Source organism: Carcharodon carcharias, chromosome 7, assembly GCF_017639515.1.
Source record: "Carcharodon carcharias isolate sCarCar2 chromosome 7, sCarCar2.pri, whole genome shotgun sequence".
Taxonomy (NCBI): Eukaryota; Metazoa; Chordata; class Chondrichthyes; order Lamniformes; family Lamnidae; genus Carcharodon; species Carcharodon carcharias.
The window spans coordinates 40,594,182-40,608,987 of NC_054473.1; the positions used below are offsets into that span (position 1 = coordinate 40,594,182).

Genomic DNA, 14,806 nt, shown 5'->3' on the forward strand with positions numbered 1-14,806 from the left:
CAGGGTCCTTTAGGGAACAGTGACCATAACATGATACAATTCTTCAATAGGATGGAAAGTGAAGTAGTCCGATCTGAAACTAGGGTCCTAAATCTAATCAAAGGAAACTACAAAGGTATGAGGCATGAGTTGACTAAGGTAGATTGGGAAACTTCATTAAAATGTATGAGGGTGGTTAGACAATGGCTAATATTTGAGGAACAAATGTATGCATTGCAACAGTTATACATGCCTTTCTGACACAAAAACACAACAGGAAAAGCAGCCCAACCATTGCTAACAAAAGGAATTAAGGATAGTATTAGATCCAAAGAGGAGTCATATAAAGTTGCTAGAAAAAGTAGCAAGCCTGAGAATTGGGAGCAGTTTAGAATTCAGCAAAGGAGGACCAAGAGATTGATGAAGAGGGAAAAACAGAGTATGAGAGTAAACTTGCAAGGGACATAAAAGCAGACTGTAAAAGCTTCTATAAGTATGTAAAAAGAAAAAGATTAGTGAAGACAAATGTAGGGGGGGGGGTCCCTTGCAGTCTGAAATGGGAGAATTTATAATAGAAAACAAGGAAATGGCAGAGAAATTAAACAACTATTTTAGTTTTGTTTTCATGGAGGAAGACACAAATAACTCCCCAGAAATACTTGGGAGCTAAGTGTCTAGTGAGAGGGAGGAATTGAAGGAAAGTAGTAATTTTAAAACAATAATGCTGGAGAAATTAATGGGACTGAAAGTTGATAAATCCCCTAGGACTGATAATCTACATTGCAGGATACTAAAGGAGGTGACCATGGAAATAGTAGATGCTTTGGTGGTCATCTTCCAAAGTTCTGTAGATTCTGGAATGGTCCTGGCAGATTGGACGGTGGCAAATGTAACCCCACTATTTAAAAAAAGGAAGGAGGGAGGAAGAAAACAGTGAATTACAGACTGGTTAGCCTAATCTCAGTGGCAGGGAAATTGCTAGAGTCTATTGTAGAGGATGTGATAATAGGACACTTCGAAAATAACAGTGGGATTAGCCAAAGTTAGCATGGATTTGTGAAAGGGAAATCATGTTTGACAAACTTACTGGAGTTTTTTTGAGGATGCAACTAGCAGAATAGATAAGGGAGAACCAGTGGATGTGGTATATTTAGATTTTCAGAAAGCTTTTAATGAAGTCCCACATAAGAAGGTAGTGTGTAAAATTAAAGCACATGGGACTGGGGGGAAATATATTGGCATGGATTGAGGATTGGTTAGCAGACAGGAAACAGAAAGTAGGATTAAATGGGCCTATTTCGGCATGGCAGGCGATGACTAGTGGGGTACCACAGGGATCAGTGCTTGGGCCCCAGCTATTCACAATGTATATCAGTGATTTAGATGAAGGGACCAAACATAATATTTCCAAGTTTGCTGACGACACGGAACTTGCTGGGAATTTGAGCAGTAAAGAGGTTGTTAAGAGAATCAAGGCAATTTAGACAGGTTGAGTGAGTGGGCAAATGCATGGCAAATGCAGTATAACGTGGATAAGTGTGAAGCTATCTACTTTGGTAGAAAAAACAGAATGACAGAGTATAACTTAAATGGTGATAGATTGAGAAATGTCGACATACAAAGAGACCTGGGTGTCCTTTTACACCAATCACTGAAAGCAAGCATGCAGGTATAGCAAGCAGTTAAGAAGGCAATAATATGTTGGCTTTTCATTGCGAGAGAAATTGAGTACAGCAGCAAGGATGTCTTACTGCAGCTATACAGGGCATTGGTGAGGCCACTCCTGGAGAATTGTGTGCAGTTTTGGTCTCCTTGCTTAAGAAAGGGCATACTTGCCATAGAGGGAGTGCAGCGAAGGTTCACCAGACTGATTCCTGGAATGACAGGATTGTCATATGAGAAGAGATTGGGTTGGCCAGGCCTGTATTCACTGGAGTTTAGAAGAATGAGAAGGGATCTCATTGAAACATATAAAATTCTGACACCGATGGATAGGCTGGATGCAGGGATGGTATTTCCTCTGGCTGGGAAGTCTAGAACAAGGGGTCACAGTCTCAGGTTACGGGGTAGACCATTTAGGGCTGAGATGTGGAGAAACTTCTTCACTTAGAGGGTGGTGAACCTGTGGAATTTTCTACCACAGAAGGCTGTGTCGGCCAAGTTACTGAATATACGTAAGAAGGAAATAGATAGATTTCTGGACTCTAAAGGCATCAAGGGAGGGCGCAGGAGTATGGCGTTGAGACAGAAGATCAGTCATGATCATATTGAATGGCGGGCAGTCTTGAAGGGCCGAATGACCTATTCCTGCTCCTATTTTCTATGTTTCTATGACCCTGCTTCCAGCACACTCTCAGGCAGTGCATTCCAGATCCTAACTATTTGCTGCACGAAAAGAGCTCTTGTGCAAAAAAAAATTCATCTTTTTAGCAGGTCTTTATTCCCAGTACAACAGGTCACATGTATTGTATGCTGCAACCAGTTCTATATTAAAATGGCAATCAGACTCTTATGTACATCAAAGAGCGCCGAATTGCTAATTAAAAGGGGTTTATTGCTTGAACTAGGCAGCCAACAGAAGACCCTGTAAAAGTGGCAGCAGGCAGAGAGCATCGGCTTTAACAGGTGTTAAATCTACCAACATCATTTTGAGGAAATTGCTGCCCCTTTTATTTCAGCAAGTGAAAATTGGCCACAATGTATTAAATTTATGTTAATCCAGGGAAACAGAAAATTTCTCCTCATTAACTACTGCCAGGAACCCTGAAGATAATGAAAATCTAGGCCAGCATGCATTTTGAGATTGGAGTTGGAATTGTTTCTTCAATTGTTGAAATATAATATTGTTAGGGAATGTCAGATGGTACTGTTATTGATTTCCCTTCATATTAATTTATTTATATTAACTGTATCCAATGATATTTCAATCTCACTAACAAATTATCCCTATATTACTAAATGGTAGAGTTTAGCAGCCTGAGATGGTGAATACACAACACAGCATCTTGTAGGTACTTTGTGTTTCAACTTCACAGGGACATAGGTGTTATGTGAAATTTTTATTTGTATCAAATTTGGAACTGGTGGATGGTTAGATAAAGGTGGCAGGAAAGGGTTGTATTGAACAGAAATAAACAGCTGCAAGTGGAGACAATTTTGGAAGTCTGCATCTGTCAGACAGATACAACCTGGGTTGATGAAAAAGTAACAACCTCCCAGATGATTAGAAAGCCTATGATAACTCAAGAATTTCTGTAATTGTTTCCTGCCTGAAGTTCTGATTGGCAGATTACCTTTTTCCTTATAACTTTCCCCCAGGAAGTCTTTGGCTACTTATCAAGCTCTTGAAGGTTCCTTCACTTACTGAGACCAAACTCAAAGTTCCACAGCTCTCAGGAATTCACTTCAATTTCTTCTCAGTGTTCCAGCTATTCCAATAGCTTTTGGCTAAGTGATCCTGTTCCAAAAGCTTTTGGCTAAGTGATCCTGCAACATTTCTTCAAAGCATCATAACTGTGTGATTCTCAGCTCAAATGTGGGCTTCACTGTACTCTTGCTTAGTGCTTCAACCTCAGAAATATCCTTGAATACTGACAGCCTTTTTGTTTCTGGTCCACAGCTGCATTTCAGCTCTTAACAGACTCCTGGCGGAATCATCCTAGAATTACTCTAAATGTGGTAGCAGGTGTGAAAAATGACATTTTAGCCGCCAGCCGCAATGGCGGGTTTGCACGCCATATTGTCCGCTTCCCACCTAATTAATTATGCAACCACAGGAATCACGCTGTCTCGCTGGCAGGCAGTCTCTGAATCGCCCGTGGTGCTGTTACCTTATTCCGGGTGCCATATCTAAACTGTAGCTGAGCACACAGTTCTCAATGCTTGCAGCCCATCTTTGCTCCGGTGAAGACATGGCCCTGAAAGCCAAAAAGAGTTCAGTGACCCATCACTGGAAAATCTTTTGGAGGCTTCCCGTGATGTCTTCCACCCTTGCTCTGGCCGCAACAGGTCCAGCAATTTCACTACTCCAGCTTGGGAGGCAGTGGCAGGGATGGTCAGTGCCAATGCTGCACAGAAGAGCTTGGCCATCCAGTGAAGAAAGAGGATGAATGATCAGATTCGAGCCGCCAGGGTAAGGCAACCATCTCATCACTCTAAACTCGCACACTCACACAATCACACATTCACTGGCATCTCACTGTCAGCTCAAGGGACATCACCACTCACTCTCTCACACACACCCTCACATCTCCATCTGGCCTCATCTCTTCTGAAGACTGCCTCCTCAGCCCTCATCATCTTGAGGCCACTTGTACAGATTAGCGTATGCCCCTACACACATCCTGGGATACCCCCCCCCCACTTCCCCAGTACAGCCCTTGCCCAGCAGCCTCTTCCCTTGCCTGAGGCCACTTCTCCCCCTTCCCCAAACAAGCCCTAGCTCTGTGGCCATCAAAAAGCCACCCCCGCCTTAAAGCTGGTCTGGTAGTTAGAGGCCTATCAATGAGCCCTCCCTAAAAGTGATGTGGTGCTGCCTGCAAAGCCTGGTGCTGATGACCACAAGTGCTGCCTGAAGCAAGGTAGGAAAACAAACGTCGAAGTCCTGAGCAAAGTGCAGTTCGCCAGGTGCACGTCACTTATGTACAATTGTGAAACACATCAATGTGATTGCCCAGATGATCCAGTGTGGGAGGATGATTCTGGCGAGCAGGGCTTATAACGAGATGCTAAAGTATTGAAGTTAGGTTCCCAACATGCAGCAATGGGAAACACGGCTCACCATTGACAGGTGGAGCTGACAATCATAAGCTGGTTTCATGATGGCATAAAACCGATTTTTGGCCTTCTCGCCATATTGTCTGCACACACCCCCGAACTCACCCACCACCAAAGGGAGCAGAGAATTCTGCCCCCTCTCTTTCTCTGCCTGCTGAATTCAAGGCTTACACCCAATAACTTGGGTGCTTTTAGCTGCAACATCAAAAACCTTCTGGAAAAAAATCCGAAAGACAACATCCTAAAATTCCAAATAAGGCTCCCTGAATCACTCATCTTTATGGCAACAGAGTTAGTTGTGACATAGATTAATTAACTTTTGCTTCAAAATCAAATCTTTTGAGCCAGAGGTTTGCAGAAATAATTCACCTCTCTAACAAAGACAGGACTATGCAGCTTACCATCTTGGTGGGAATTTTTCGTTCGTCAGGCAGGCGTGCACCCGACCCAACCGAGCGTAAGAAGACACGCGATATTTCAGTCGCAGGGTGCACGCTGGAGTCAGCAGCATGCCTGCCAACAATTAAAAGGCCTATTAAGGCCATTAAAAGGGTAATTAAATGAAAATTTTTGCTGCCCATCCAACCTTATAGTTGGCAGGCAGGTGAAAAGGCCAAGCGACCTTTGCATTTTTTAGGAAACCTCATCCACAGGCAGGATGAGGTTTCCAACAACAAATAAAAATAAAATAAAAATTTTAACTTTTCATTTATAACATGTCCCTGCTCACGAGGGGACATGTTTTATAGCATTTTTAAAATCTTTATTTTTAATGTTTTAAATGCTTCATCTCCCTGAGGCAACTCTGTGCCTCAGGGAGCTTTTCCAGTGCGCACCTGCATGCATGTGCGAAGTTCACGCTCACCCTCCTCCTCCTCCAACACAGGCAGCACTGAGCGCTGCAGTTCATGACTCATGCAGGGCGGGCCCTAATTGACCCACCAGTGTGAAATCGCGGTCTGGCCTGATCATGGACGGCGGTCAGCTTCCCAACCCCCACAACGAGGGAGAAATCCACCCCCTTGTCTCCAGTTTTCTAGTTAAATGAGTCCATCTGCCGTTTTATAGCTCTCTCCTTTCTACTTCTGACTTTATAAGTACACAAGGAACCCTTTCAATTGCCATTATTTGACGTGATCTGGCAATTTCTAAAGTCCAGCATATTAATTAACTTACCCTTACAACTTCAATCTTCCCAAACTAAAACTTACTCTAAAATATTAATATAAATCATGAACTAGGTGATTATGACACACCCTACTGTTCAATTACAGTTTTATCTGTCAACCTTCAATTCCAGTTTATCTGGATCAGAATCATTCTTACCCCATTGGAGCTGGCTTTCCCCCAGTTAATTATTCTTACCCGCCCTCCCTTCTCTTCTGCCCGCCCGCCCTCCCGCCCCTCTCCTGTGCCCGCTCGCCCTCCCTCCTCTCTCCCCTGCAACAGGCAGGGACGTTGACCACTATACTAATGAGGAACTGCCTGCTTTCTCCTTGGGTTCCAGTTCATAGCAGCCAGTATCCGGAAGCCAGATGAATGAAGATTGAGTATGACAAATAACTGGTAACGTTTGACGCATATAAATGACAATGACAATTTCCAATAAGGAAATACCAAAAAATCTGCCTCTTGGCTTCATTAGGACCACTATTACCATGCCCACTGTCAGCATTCTAGAGTACACCATTGACCAGAAGCTTAGCAGGATCACCCATTAGTACTCTGGCTACAGGAACATGGCAAAGGCTGAGTATTCTATGACAAGTGGCTTACATTCTGAACACTCAAAACCTCACCATCATTTACAAAGCTCAGGTCAAAAGATAAAGTATATACTGTCTTCAGGATGATCTACAGCAACTCGCTTCTAGTGAGTTTTATCTGCGAAGACAGTCGCCACGATGAAGAATCTGTTTGTCATGGCAAAAAGTGGAGGTGGTAGCATAGTGGTATTGTCACTAGACTGGTAATCTAGAGACCTAGGATAATGCTCTAGGGACCTGGGATCGAATCCCACGAAGGCAGACGGTGGAATTTGAATTCAATAAAAATCTGGAATTAAAAGTCTGATAATGACCATGAAACCATTGCTGGTTGTTGTAAAAACCCATCTGGTTCACTAATATCCTTTAGAGAAGGAAATCTGCCATCCTTACCTGGTCTGGCTTACATGTGACTCCAGACCCACAGCAATGTGGCTGACTCTTAAAAATGACCCCTAAACAAGGTCAATTAGGAATGGGCAATAAATGCTGGCCTAGCCAGCGAAGTCCATGTCCCATGAACGAATAAAAAAAATGACACAAGTGGCTGAAAATTCTTAGTCCTGCCACTGAACATGGAACTTCCTGTTTTCGCAGGGTCATAGGGTGTGTTTCACATATGCGCCTTTTATGGAGGCAGCTAGCCATTTAAATCATCAGCTGCTTCTAATGAAGTGGGATTTTGGTAGCCTTGTAGTGTGAAAGCTGAAGTGTGCAGATAAGGCCTGGTAGAGCTGGTATGAAATTTGCGGATTTGTTTGGATAGCCAGGCCCTTTGGAGAGGTAAGGTAGGGGTACCTTGGGTGGAGGTAGGGTGCCCTTTGGTGTCTCTGTCAGGTGTCATTCGGGGTAGGTCAGTTGCCTTTGGAATTGTTAAAAATAGGCTTAGATGTGTGTAAAAAGTGCATAGGCTCATTATTGTCAAGCTCATTGGTACTGTCAACAGACCTGTCAAAAGGACATGTCAAAACTGTCTGAAGCTCCTGTCAAAAGGAACCTGTCAAATCTGCTGAAAGCACCTGTCAAAGGGAGCTGTCAAATGTGTAAAGCATTTAAAAGCTCTGCCTTTTAAATCTTTGACAAAGGTCTTAAGTGTTAAAAAAAATGATTGCTTACTATATCACTCTGTCTGTTGGACATAAGCCAAAGGGATTAGTGCTACATGACTGGATTAGTGCTACATGACTGATTTCACAACCATCCATTATCACAGGAGAGCGCTTGCCATTATGATTGACAGCTACAGTGGTTATAGACTCTTTGATGTGGGACTATGAATTCCAATGCTTGTTGTTATAAGGGATAGTGCACTTGAATGAAATGTTTGTTGTTATAAGGCTTCATGAAGGAATGTAAATGTAGTAAATGTTTTTTTTATGGATGAGTGTTTTTTCAAGATACTGAAGTCTGCAACAGGCACTTTGTACTTTATTTTATAGAACTTTGTTTTATCTCATCACTGAATGGGTCCTGAGGTCTGCCCATGGTGGATACTAGGTGAGTTGGCATGGTAGATGTAAGGGCAAAGGGTGCTGCATGGGAGGGCATGGGTTGGCATGAGCTGGCACTAAGTTGGCATTGGGGCTATACAGGGCCATGAGGGATGGGTGGAGGGGCAAGGGTTAGCATGGACGGTATGAGGGGACGAGGGGGGTGGATGGAGGGGCATAGCTTGGCATAGAAGGTGTGAGGGGCCATGGGGGGGGGTAGGTAGGGTTGCCATGTAATGAAACCCCATGGAATACATTTCATCACATGACTTTCCCCAACACTCCAACCATTAGTTGGCCAACATATCCATCCTTGTGATGCACTGCCTTCCTATGCCAATTGGAAAGCAAAAAGACTCATGACGCTTGAATGTCAGCCAAACAGGCTCTTTTCCCACATTCTCAATATTTTTGTATCTGGTAAAGAGAAATATTAAAAAAGTTTTTTTTTACTTTGAATGTCCCTATGATTTTTCTCCAGGATGGCACACACTGTTGTACTGGAGATTGATCTTCAATTCCTGAAAACTCCAGGCCAATCCTAGGTATTGGCAACCCTAGGGGTGGGTGGAGGGGTATAGGTTGGCATGGAGGGTATGAGGTGGTATGGGTTGGCATGAATGGGGAGTGTGTGTGGGCAGGGGTGAGGGACAAGGGATTATTCATGTTTTATTCTTTATTTTAAAATTTTGGACACAGTGCCAGGCCTTCCACCCAGCCAATCCTGGCAGCCTCCTCAGTTCTTCCAAGGTCATCCGCCCCGATTTTTAATCCAGCCTGTTCAGCAACCCCCTCTCACCAACTGAAAATCCAACCTCCGGGCAGCCATTTTTAAAGGCCGGATTTACAGAGCCGAAAAATCTCCTATCCCTGCACACCCGACCTGAAAGTTAAAATCTGTTCCAGTATTTTTTGGAGGGACATCATATGACACTACAAATACCATAAGTTGTTTTCCCAATTACAAGACTCAACTTTCACATGTTCTCTTTGATGACAAAAATGGCATGCCTTGCCCCCAAACCAAAATTGTCCTCCAGACTTTATCTTTTACCGTCTTGAGAAGAGCCTGTGTCCTTACTACTGCCATCTTCCTCAACAGAACCATATTTCCTTTCACTATCAAACTTCCTGTCTCTCCAATTCACCTGAAGTCTACAAACTGGGGCCTGTAACTAAATGCTTATGAGTCAATTCCCACTCATCTGCCACTACTGCAGCTTCCTTTATTTTATCAACTTTATGTTCTTCAAGGAGGGACCTGATTACCAAAGGGACACTATGTTACTTTCTTCCATCAGAATCACTTCCCTAAGGCTCTCAAAGTTTTGTGCAACCTTCATTGAACTATACCACCTAGCAAAAACCATCTCTAGCAAATTCCACATAAATCTGGCCCTGCTTCCTTTCCAAATTTCTTGAATTTCTGTCTGTAGGCCTTTGCTACCAACTCAAATACATTGAGAACAGCAGTCTTTACTCTGTCGTAGTCATCTGAGCGCTCTTCTGAAAGAGGTGAATACACCTTTAAAGCTTTCCTTATGAAAACACTGTATAGCAGCATAATCTAAGATTATTTAGGCCAATACAGATTCCTGGCAATTTTCTCAAATGGCAGAAAGTACATGTCTACTCGCTCCTCTTTGTCAAATCAAACTATGAGGAGTTGGCTCCAAGTCATCTGCACCTTTCCCCTCCAATGCAAGTTCAAATGCTTTGAGTTTTTCCCTTTCCAATTCTCTGTCTTTTCTTTATTTCTTTTCTCCCTTTCTACTTCGCCTCTTTTATTTTTTCTCTTTCTCTTCTGAATTCTAATTGAAGTATAGCTAGTTCTATTTCAGTACTAGCAGGAACATCCTCTTCTTCCTCGAGGTTCAAGTGCTGAGCCAATTCTTCAATCATCTTTGCCTTCTTAGCTACTGATTTTAAACTGACCCCCATTTGCTCTCGACAGCCTTCAGATTATCTTTTGTCAGCTGTTCCAAGGCACTAAGAGTCAAATCTGCCCTCTCCACAAAAGCATGAGCATCAAAGGTACTCATGTTGAATATAGCAAAAGTAAATGTGAAATCTTGTGTTTAAATTCTGAAAAATTTCAGTGAACCCATTTCATGGCCTAACTCAGATCATTCCGGACTAGACCCCAATTTTGTTATGATCCCTATGAAGGCCAACAAACCAAAAGAATAAATTTACCAAATGACCCCAACAAGAAAACCAATGGACAAGATTTCACTTTTTATAACTTCTACTTTAACAATCAAACCAACATCAACATAATCGAAACATGAATTAACAAACAGATCACAGTTAATATATATTACAAATTGCACATTAAATGGCAGACACAACATAGGTAGATATTCTAAGCAGTCCTCTCAGCATATATGGAACCAATTCCAGCCAAAAAGTCCTTCACAGCTCTATACTTTTGTAGATAGAATTCCAGCTCCTGTCCTTCATGGATTTAGCCTCTGATCCTTGGATGGTAGCAGCACCCAAACAATTTAAATTCCACAGGCATTGGTTTCACCAATGGGGCACTTCTGCAAAACCTCCTCAGTCTTGCTCATGACAATCTTGATGACGTGGATCTAGCTACCAAAATCACCCTTATCCAAACCCTCAGTAACACCCCTGTGTACTGTATAGTACTCTGGTCAAGTAATTCCTTTAAAAATAAATGAAGCAGCAATAGTAACCTTATATGCGTTCATCTCCACTCCCAGTTCCAGCCTTCATGTTCTTCAGCCTACCTGCACTGCACCACTGGATGATATGAACTCAAATGGCTCTGTGTCTTAATCCAGTCTCAAATAGCTTGTTTTCTCAGAAATCTGCAGCTTCCATTTCAGCTTTGGTTTTAGTTTTAACTTAACTAGAAACCTAAAGGTTCAGTTTCCATTTTAGTTAGAGTCTGACTCAAAAAAACACAAGCTTTGAACCTATGGATTCCATCACATCAGCCTCAGAATACCCAACTTCTGGCATGCTCTTATAGCCACAGTATTTGGGTGGCTGGTCCAGTTAAATTTCTGGTCAAAGGTAGTCCCAGGATGTTGATGATGGGGATTCAGTGATGGAAATGATTTTGAATGTCATGGGGAAGTAGATAAATTCTCTATTGTTGGAAATGGTCATTGCCTGGCATTTATGCGGCGTGAATGTTATTTGTCACTTAATAGCCTAAGTCTGAATGTTATCTAGGCCTTGATACATGCGAGCACAGGCATCTTTATTATCTGAGGGTGTCTGAATGGAACTGAACACTGTGCAATTTTCATGGAACATCCCTGTAAGAAATTGGGGTCTTTAATAAATGGGTATTTTTTAGATTTTACGGGATTAGCGAAACAGCATTAATTCTCTCTCTGGAAAAAGGATGTTGACATTCCTAAGCTGATAGAATGGCGTCTTCTGGGCCTCCTTATCTATGCCAGTGTTTAGAAAGGGCCAGGATATGATGCTCAGCAAGATGTAAACTAAAAAGCTGACCTTGAGCATGATGATGAACAAGGTGGGTGGTAACCACCTGATGTTTTGAGTACCTGTCCTGTATTCATTGGTCAGGATAGTTAGATAGATGATTGATACTGGGTAAACTCCCAGCCCTCCAAAAAAGGGTATATATAATTGGTGTCATACTGGTGGTATAGGGCTGCAGAGATGAAGAGGTCCTGCGGAGGGGCTGAGATGCTGGGCTGAGGTGCTGGAGAGGTCCTTGTGAGATACTGCGGAGGTCTTGATGAGGTTGCAGTACTTATCGGTAGCTGCCTTCTTTGGAATGGACGAGGAGGAGGAAGATGATGAGAATAACACAGTCTGTGCCAACCATTTGACTGCCCTCTGGGATCAGTAGACTGTTCTCAACTGTAATGGATCGCATACTTTTTTTCTGTATAATTAGTTAATATATCATATCAAAACTGTTGTTTCTTCATCAACTTAATGAGCCATTACTTATGACCAGTCGACTGCCTATCTTAGGTACCTGTAGGCCCAAATCCAAAAATCTTACATCGCCACTTCTGACCTTATGTTGGAGGGAAGGGCACTGATGAAGCAACTTAGGACAATGTCCTGAGGAACTTCTACAGTAATGTTCTATGGCTGTGATAATTGGTCTCCAACAGTCACAACCATTTGCTTTGTGCTATATAAGATTCCAGCCAGTGCACAGTATTCCCCTGGATTCCCATGGACTTCAATTTTACTAGGGCTCCTTGATATCATACTCAGTCAAATGCTGCCTTTATGTCAAGTGCAATCACTCTCACCTCACCTCTGGAATTGAGCTGTTTTGTCCATGCTTGGACCAGGGCTGTAATGAAGCCTGGAGCCAAGTGTTCTTGGCAGAAGCTAAACTGACCATTGTGAGTATTAGTGTGCAAGAGAAGCATGTAACCATCTGTTAAGGTTGGAAAAGGAAACAGTAGGCCATGCAGGAATCCACTGATAGGGTTAAATTAACAGTTATATAGTACTCAAAACCTACGATAATGGGTACAACTTGGAGAACAAGCAAAAGCAACACCACAGTACTGCGAAGCAGGTGATTGCCAAAAGGGGGACAAGTAAAGTAGAAAAGCTTAGGAGCAGGAGATACAATGGCCAGTAGCCACAATAAAAAGTCCTGGATGACAGGATAAGGGATAAATATCAGATGCAAAAGCCTTGAGAGAGAGAAGTGAAACATCCAGAAGTCCTGGTTCATGATTGCACTAATGACATCAGAAGGAATATGTTTGAAGTCCTGCAGAGCTAATTCCAGAATTAGGAGAAAGATTAAAAATGAATACTTCAAGGTTAACAGGGGACTCGTAGATTGTCAATGTGACATCCAGCTTAAGAGGGGAGAAATTCCTTATAATTACCTTTAATATAGGTGACAACACAAAAGTAGGCATTTTGTTTGATGGTATCCTCCCAGTGCTCACAGTAGTAATAAAGGTAGAAGCTTTACTATTCTTGGTATAAATTTACCTCTGTGTACTCATCAAATGAATGTTCTTCTTCCATGAACTTCTGTACACGTTCATTGGCAGTTCCATTTATTAGCCAGTCATATTTTTCAACTATGGAACGAGACATAGAATAATCAAGAGAATAACACCATTCCAGTAATACTGTCATTGCATCATGATTAAAAAAATCACTGTTAACTTATTGTGCCTTTCGAAGTGGTCCTCCTACTTGATCTAGACAAAATAGATTTGAACTGCACTTAAGTGCAAGGCTTCTTCAATTTATAAACCAAGAGATTTATTCCAAATAAACAACCTAGCCTGGAAATTACTGTGAATGAATGAACACCTTGGGCCAGATTTTGCTGTAGAAGTAAAAGCAAGGCGAACAGTGCTCATTGTTATTAAAGTGTAAATCAGACAATAGCATCCAGGGCCAAAGATGCACAGTTAAACATGGAAATTGCTGTCCTAGTTGCCCTGCTCCTCCAAGTGCTGGATAACAGTAGTTGACTAAGAAACTCAGCATTTAAATACATGGAACTGTGTGAGGTTGCTGCAGTTACACGATTTACATGCACTAAGCACACCAGAAAAAAATAGGGCTTGTCCATTCCGATGCAATTAATTTTTAAACAACATGGTAAATCTTGATTATTGCACTCCAGAACAGTACTGAGGAATACTGCATTGTTGGAAGTGCCATCTTTCCAATGAGGCATTAAACCAAGCCTGCACCAAGCCTAAACCATTTGCCTGCACAATGGATGTAAAGATCCCATAGCACTTTTTGGAAGAAGAGCAGGGAAGTATTCCCAATGTCCTGGTCAGTATCCATCAGTCAACATCACAAAAATAGATTATCTGCTCATTAAAACATTGCTGTTTGTGGGAGTCCACCCAAACCAGGTTGAAGATTAAACTATATCTATTAAGAATAATGGCAGGGAGCATGAAATTTCAAAATGCTAACAGTGATACCAAACAGTGATAACCAACATAGGTGGTTATTGAAAGTGAACAAAATTCATTTTAGATTGAAAGTCATTGTTTTTATACTTTTACCCAATTTACTGAAAACCCTGACTTCAAATGATGCCGTGTCCCAACTATATAAAATAACTTCCTAACGCAGAAAGTTAATGCATTTATTAAATTGAGAACACCTAAGAACATAAGAAATTGAAGCAGGATTAGACAATTTGGCTCCTTGAACCAGCTCTAACGTTCAATAAGATCATGTCTGATTCGACTGTGGTCTTAATTCCAATTTCCTGTCTGACCCCCATTACCCTCCACTTCCCTGTAGACCAAAAATCTGTCTAACTCAGCCTTGAATATATTCAATGTCCAACCTCCACAGCTCTCTGGGGTAGAGAATTCCAAAGATTAACATCTCTCTAAGACAAGAAATTCCTCCTAATCTCTGTCTTAAATGGGAGAGCCCTTATTTTGAAACTGTATCCCCTAGTTCTATATTCCTCCACCACAGGTAATCTCCTCTCAGCATCTACCCTGCCAAGCCCCCTCTGGATCTTATGTTTCAATAAGATCATCTTTCATTCTTCTGAACTCCAATGAGTACATAACCTACTCACTCTTTCCTCATAAGACAATCCCCTCATCCCAGGAATCTTCCCTGAATGCCTCCAAAGCAAGTATACAAGGAGACCAAAACTGTACGTAGTAGTCCAGGTGCAGTTTTCACAGTTGTACAGTTGTACCAAGACTTCCCTACTTTTAGACTCCATCCCCTTTGCAATAAAAGCCAACATTCCATTTGCTTCCTAATTAATGTGCTTTTGGTGATTCATGTATGAGGACACCCAGA

At 42.1% G+C, this 14,806-nt stretch overlaps 1 protein-coding gene across 1 annotated transcript in view; it reads right to left on the reverse strand.

The window, feature by feature from the left end:
• Positions 1 to 14,806, reverse strand: part of dnah12 (dynein, axonemal, heavy chain 12) — a 357,153-nt gene that overhangs the window by 286,832 nt on the left and 55,515 nt on the right. Inside the window, exon 11 of the mRNA XM_041191445.1 lies at positions 12,995 to 13,086. Coding sequence (XP_041047379.1) covers positions 12,995 to 13,086 — 92 coding nt within the window. The remainder of the gene's footprint in view (positions 1 to 12,994; positions 13,087 to 14,806) is intronic.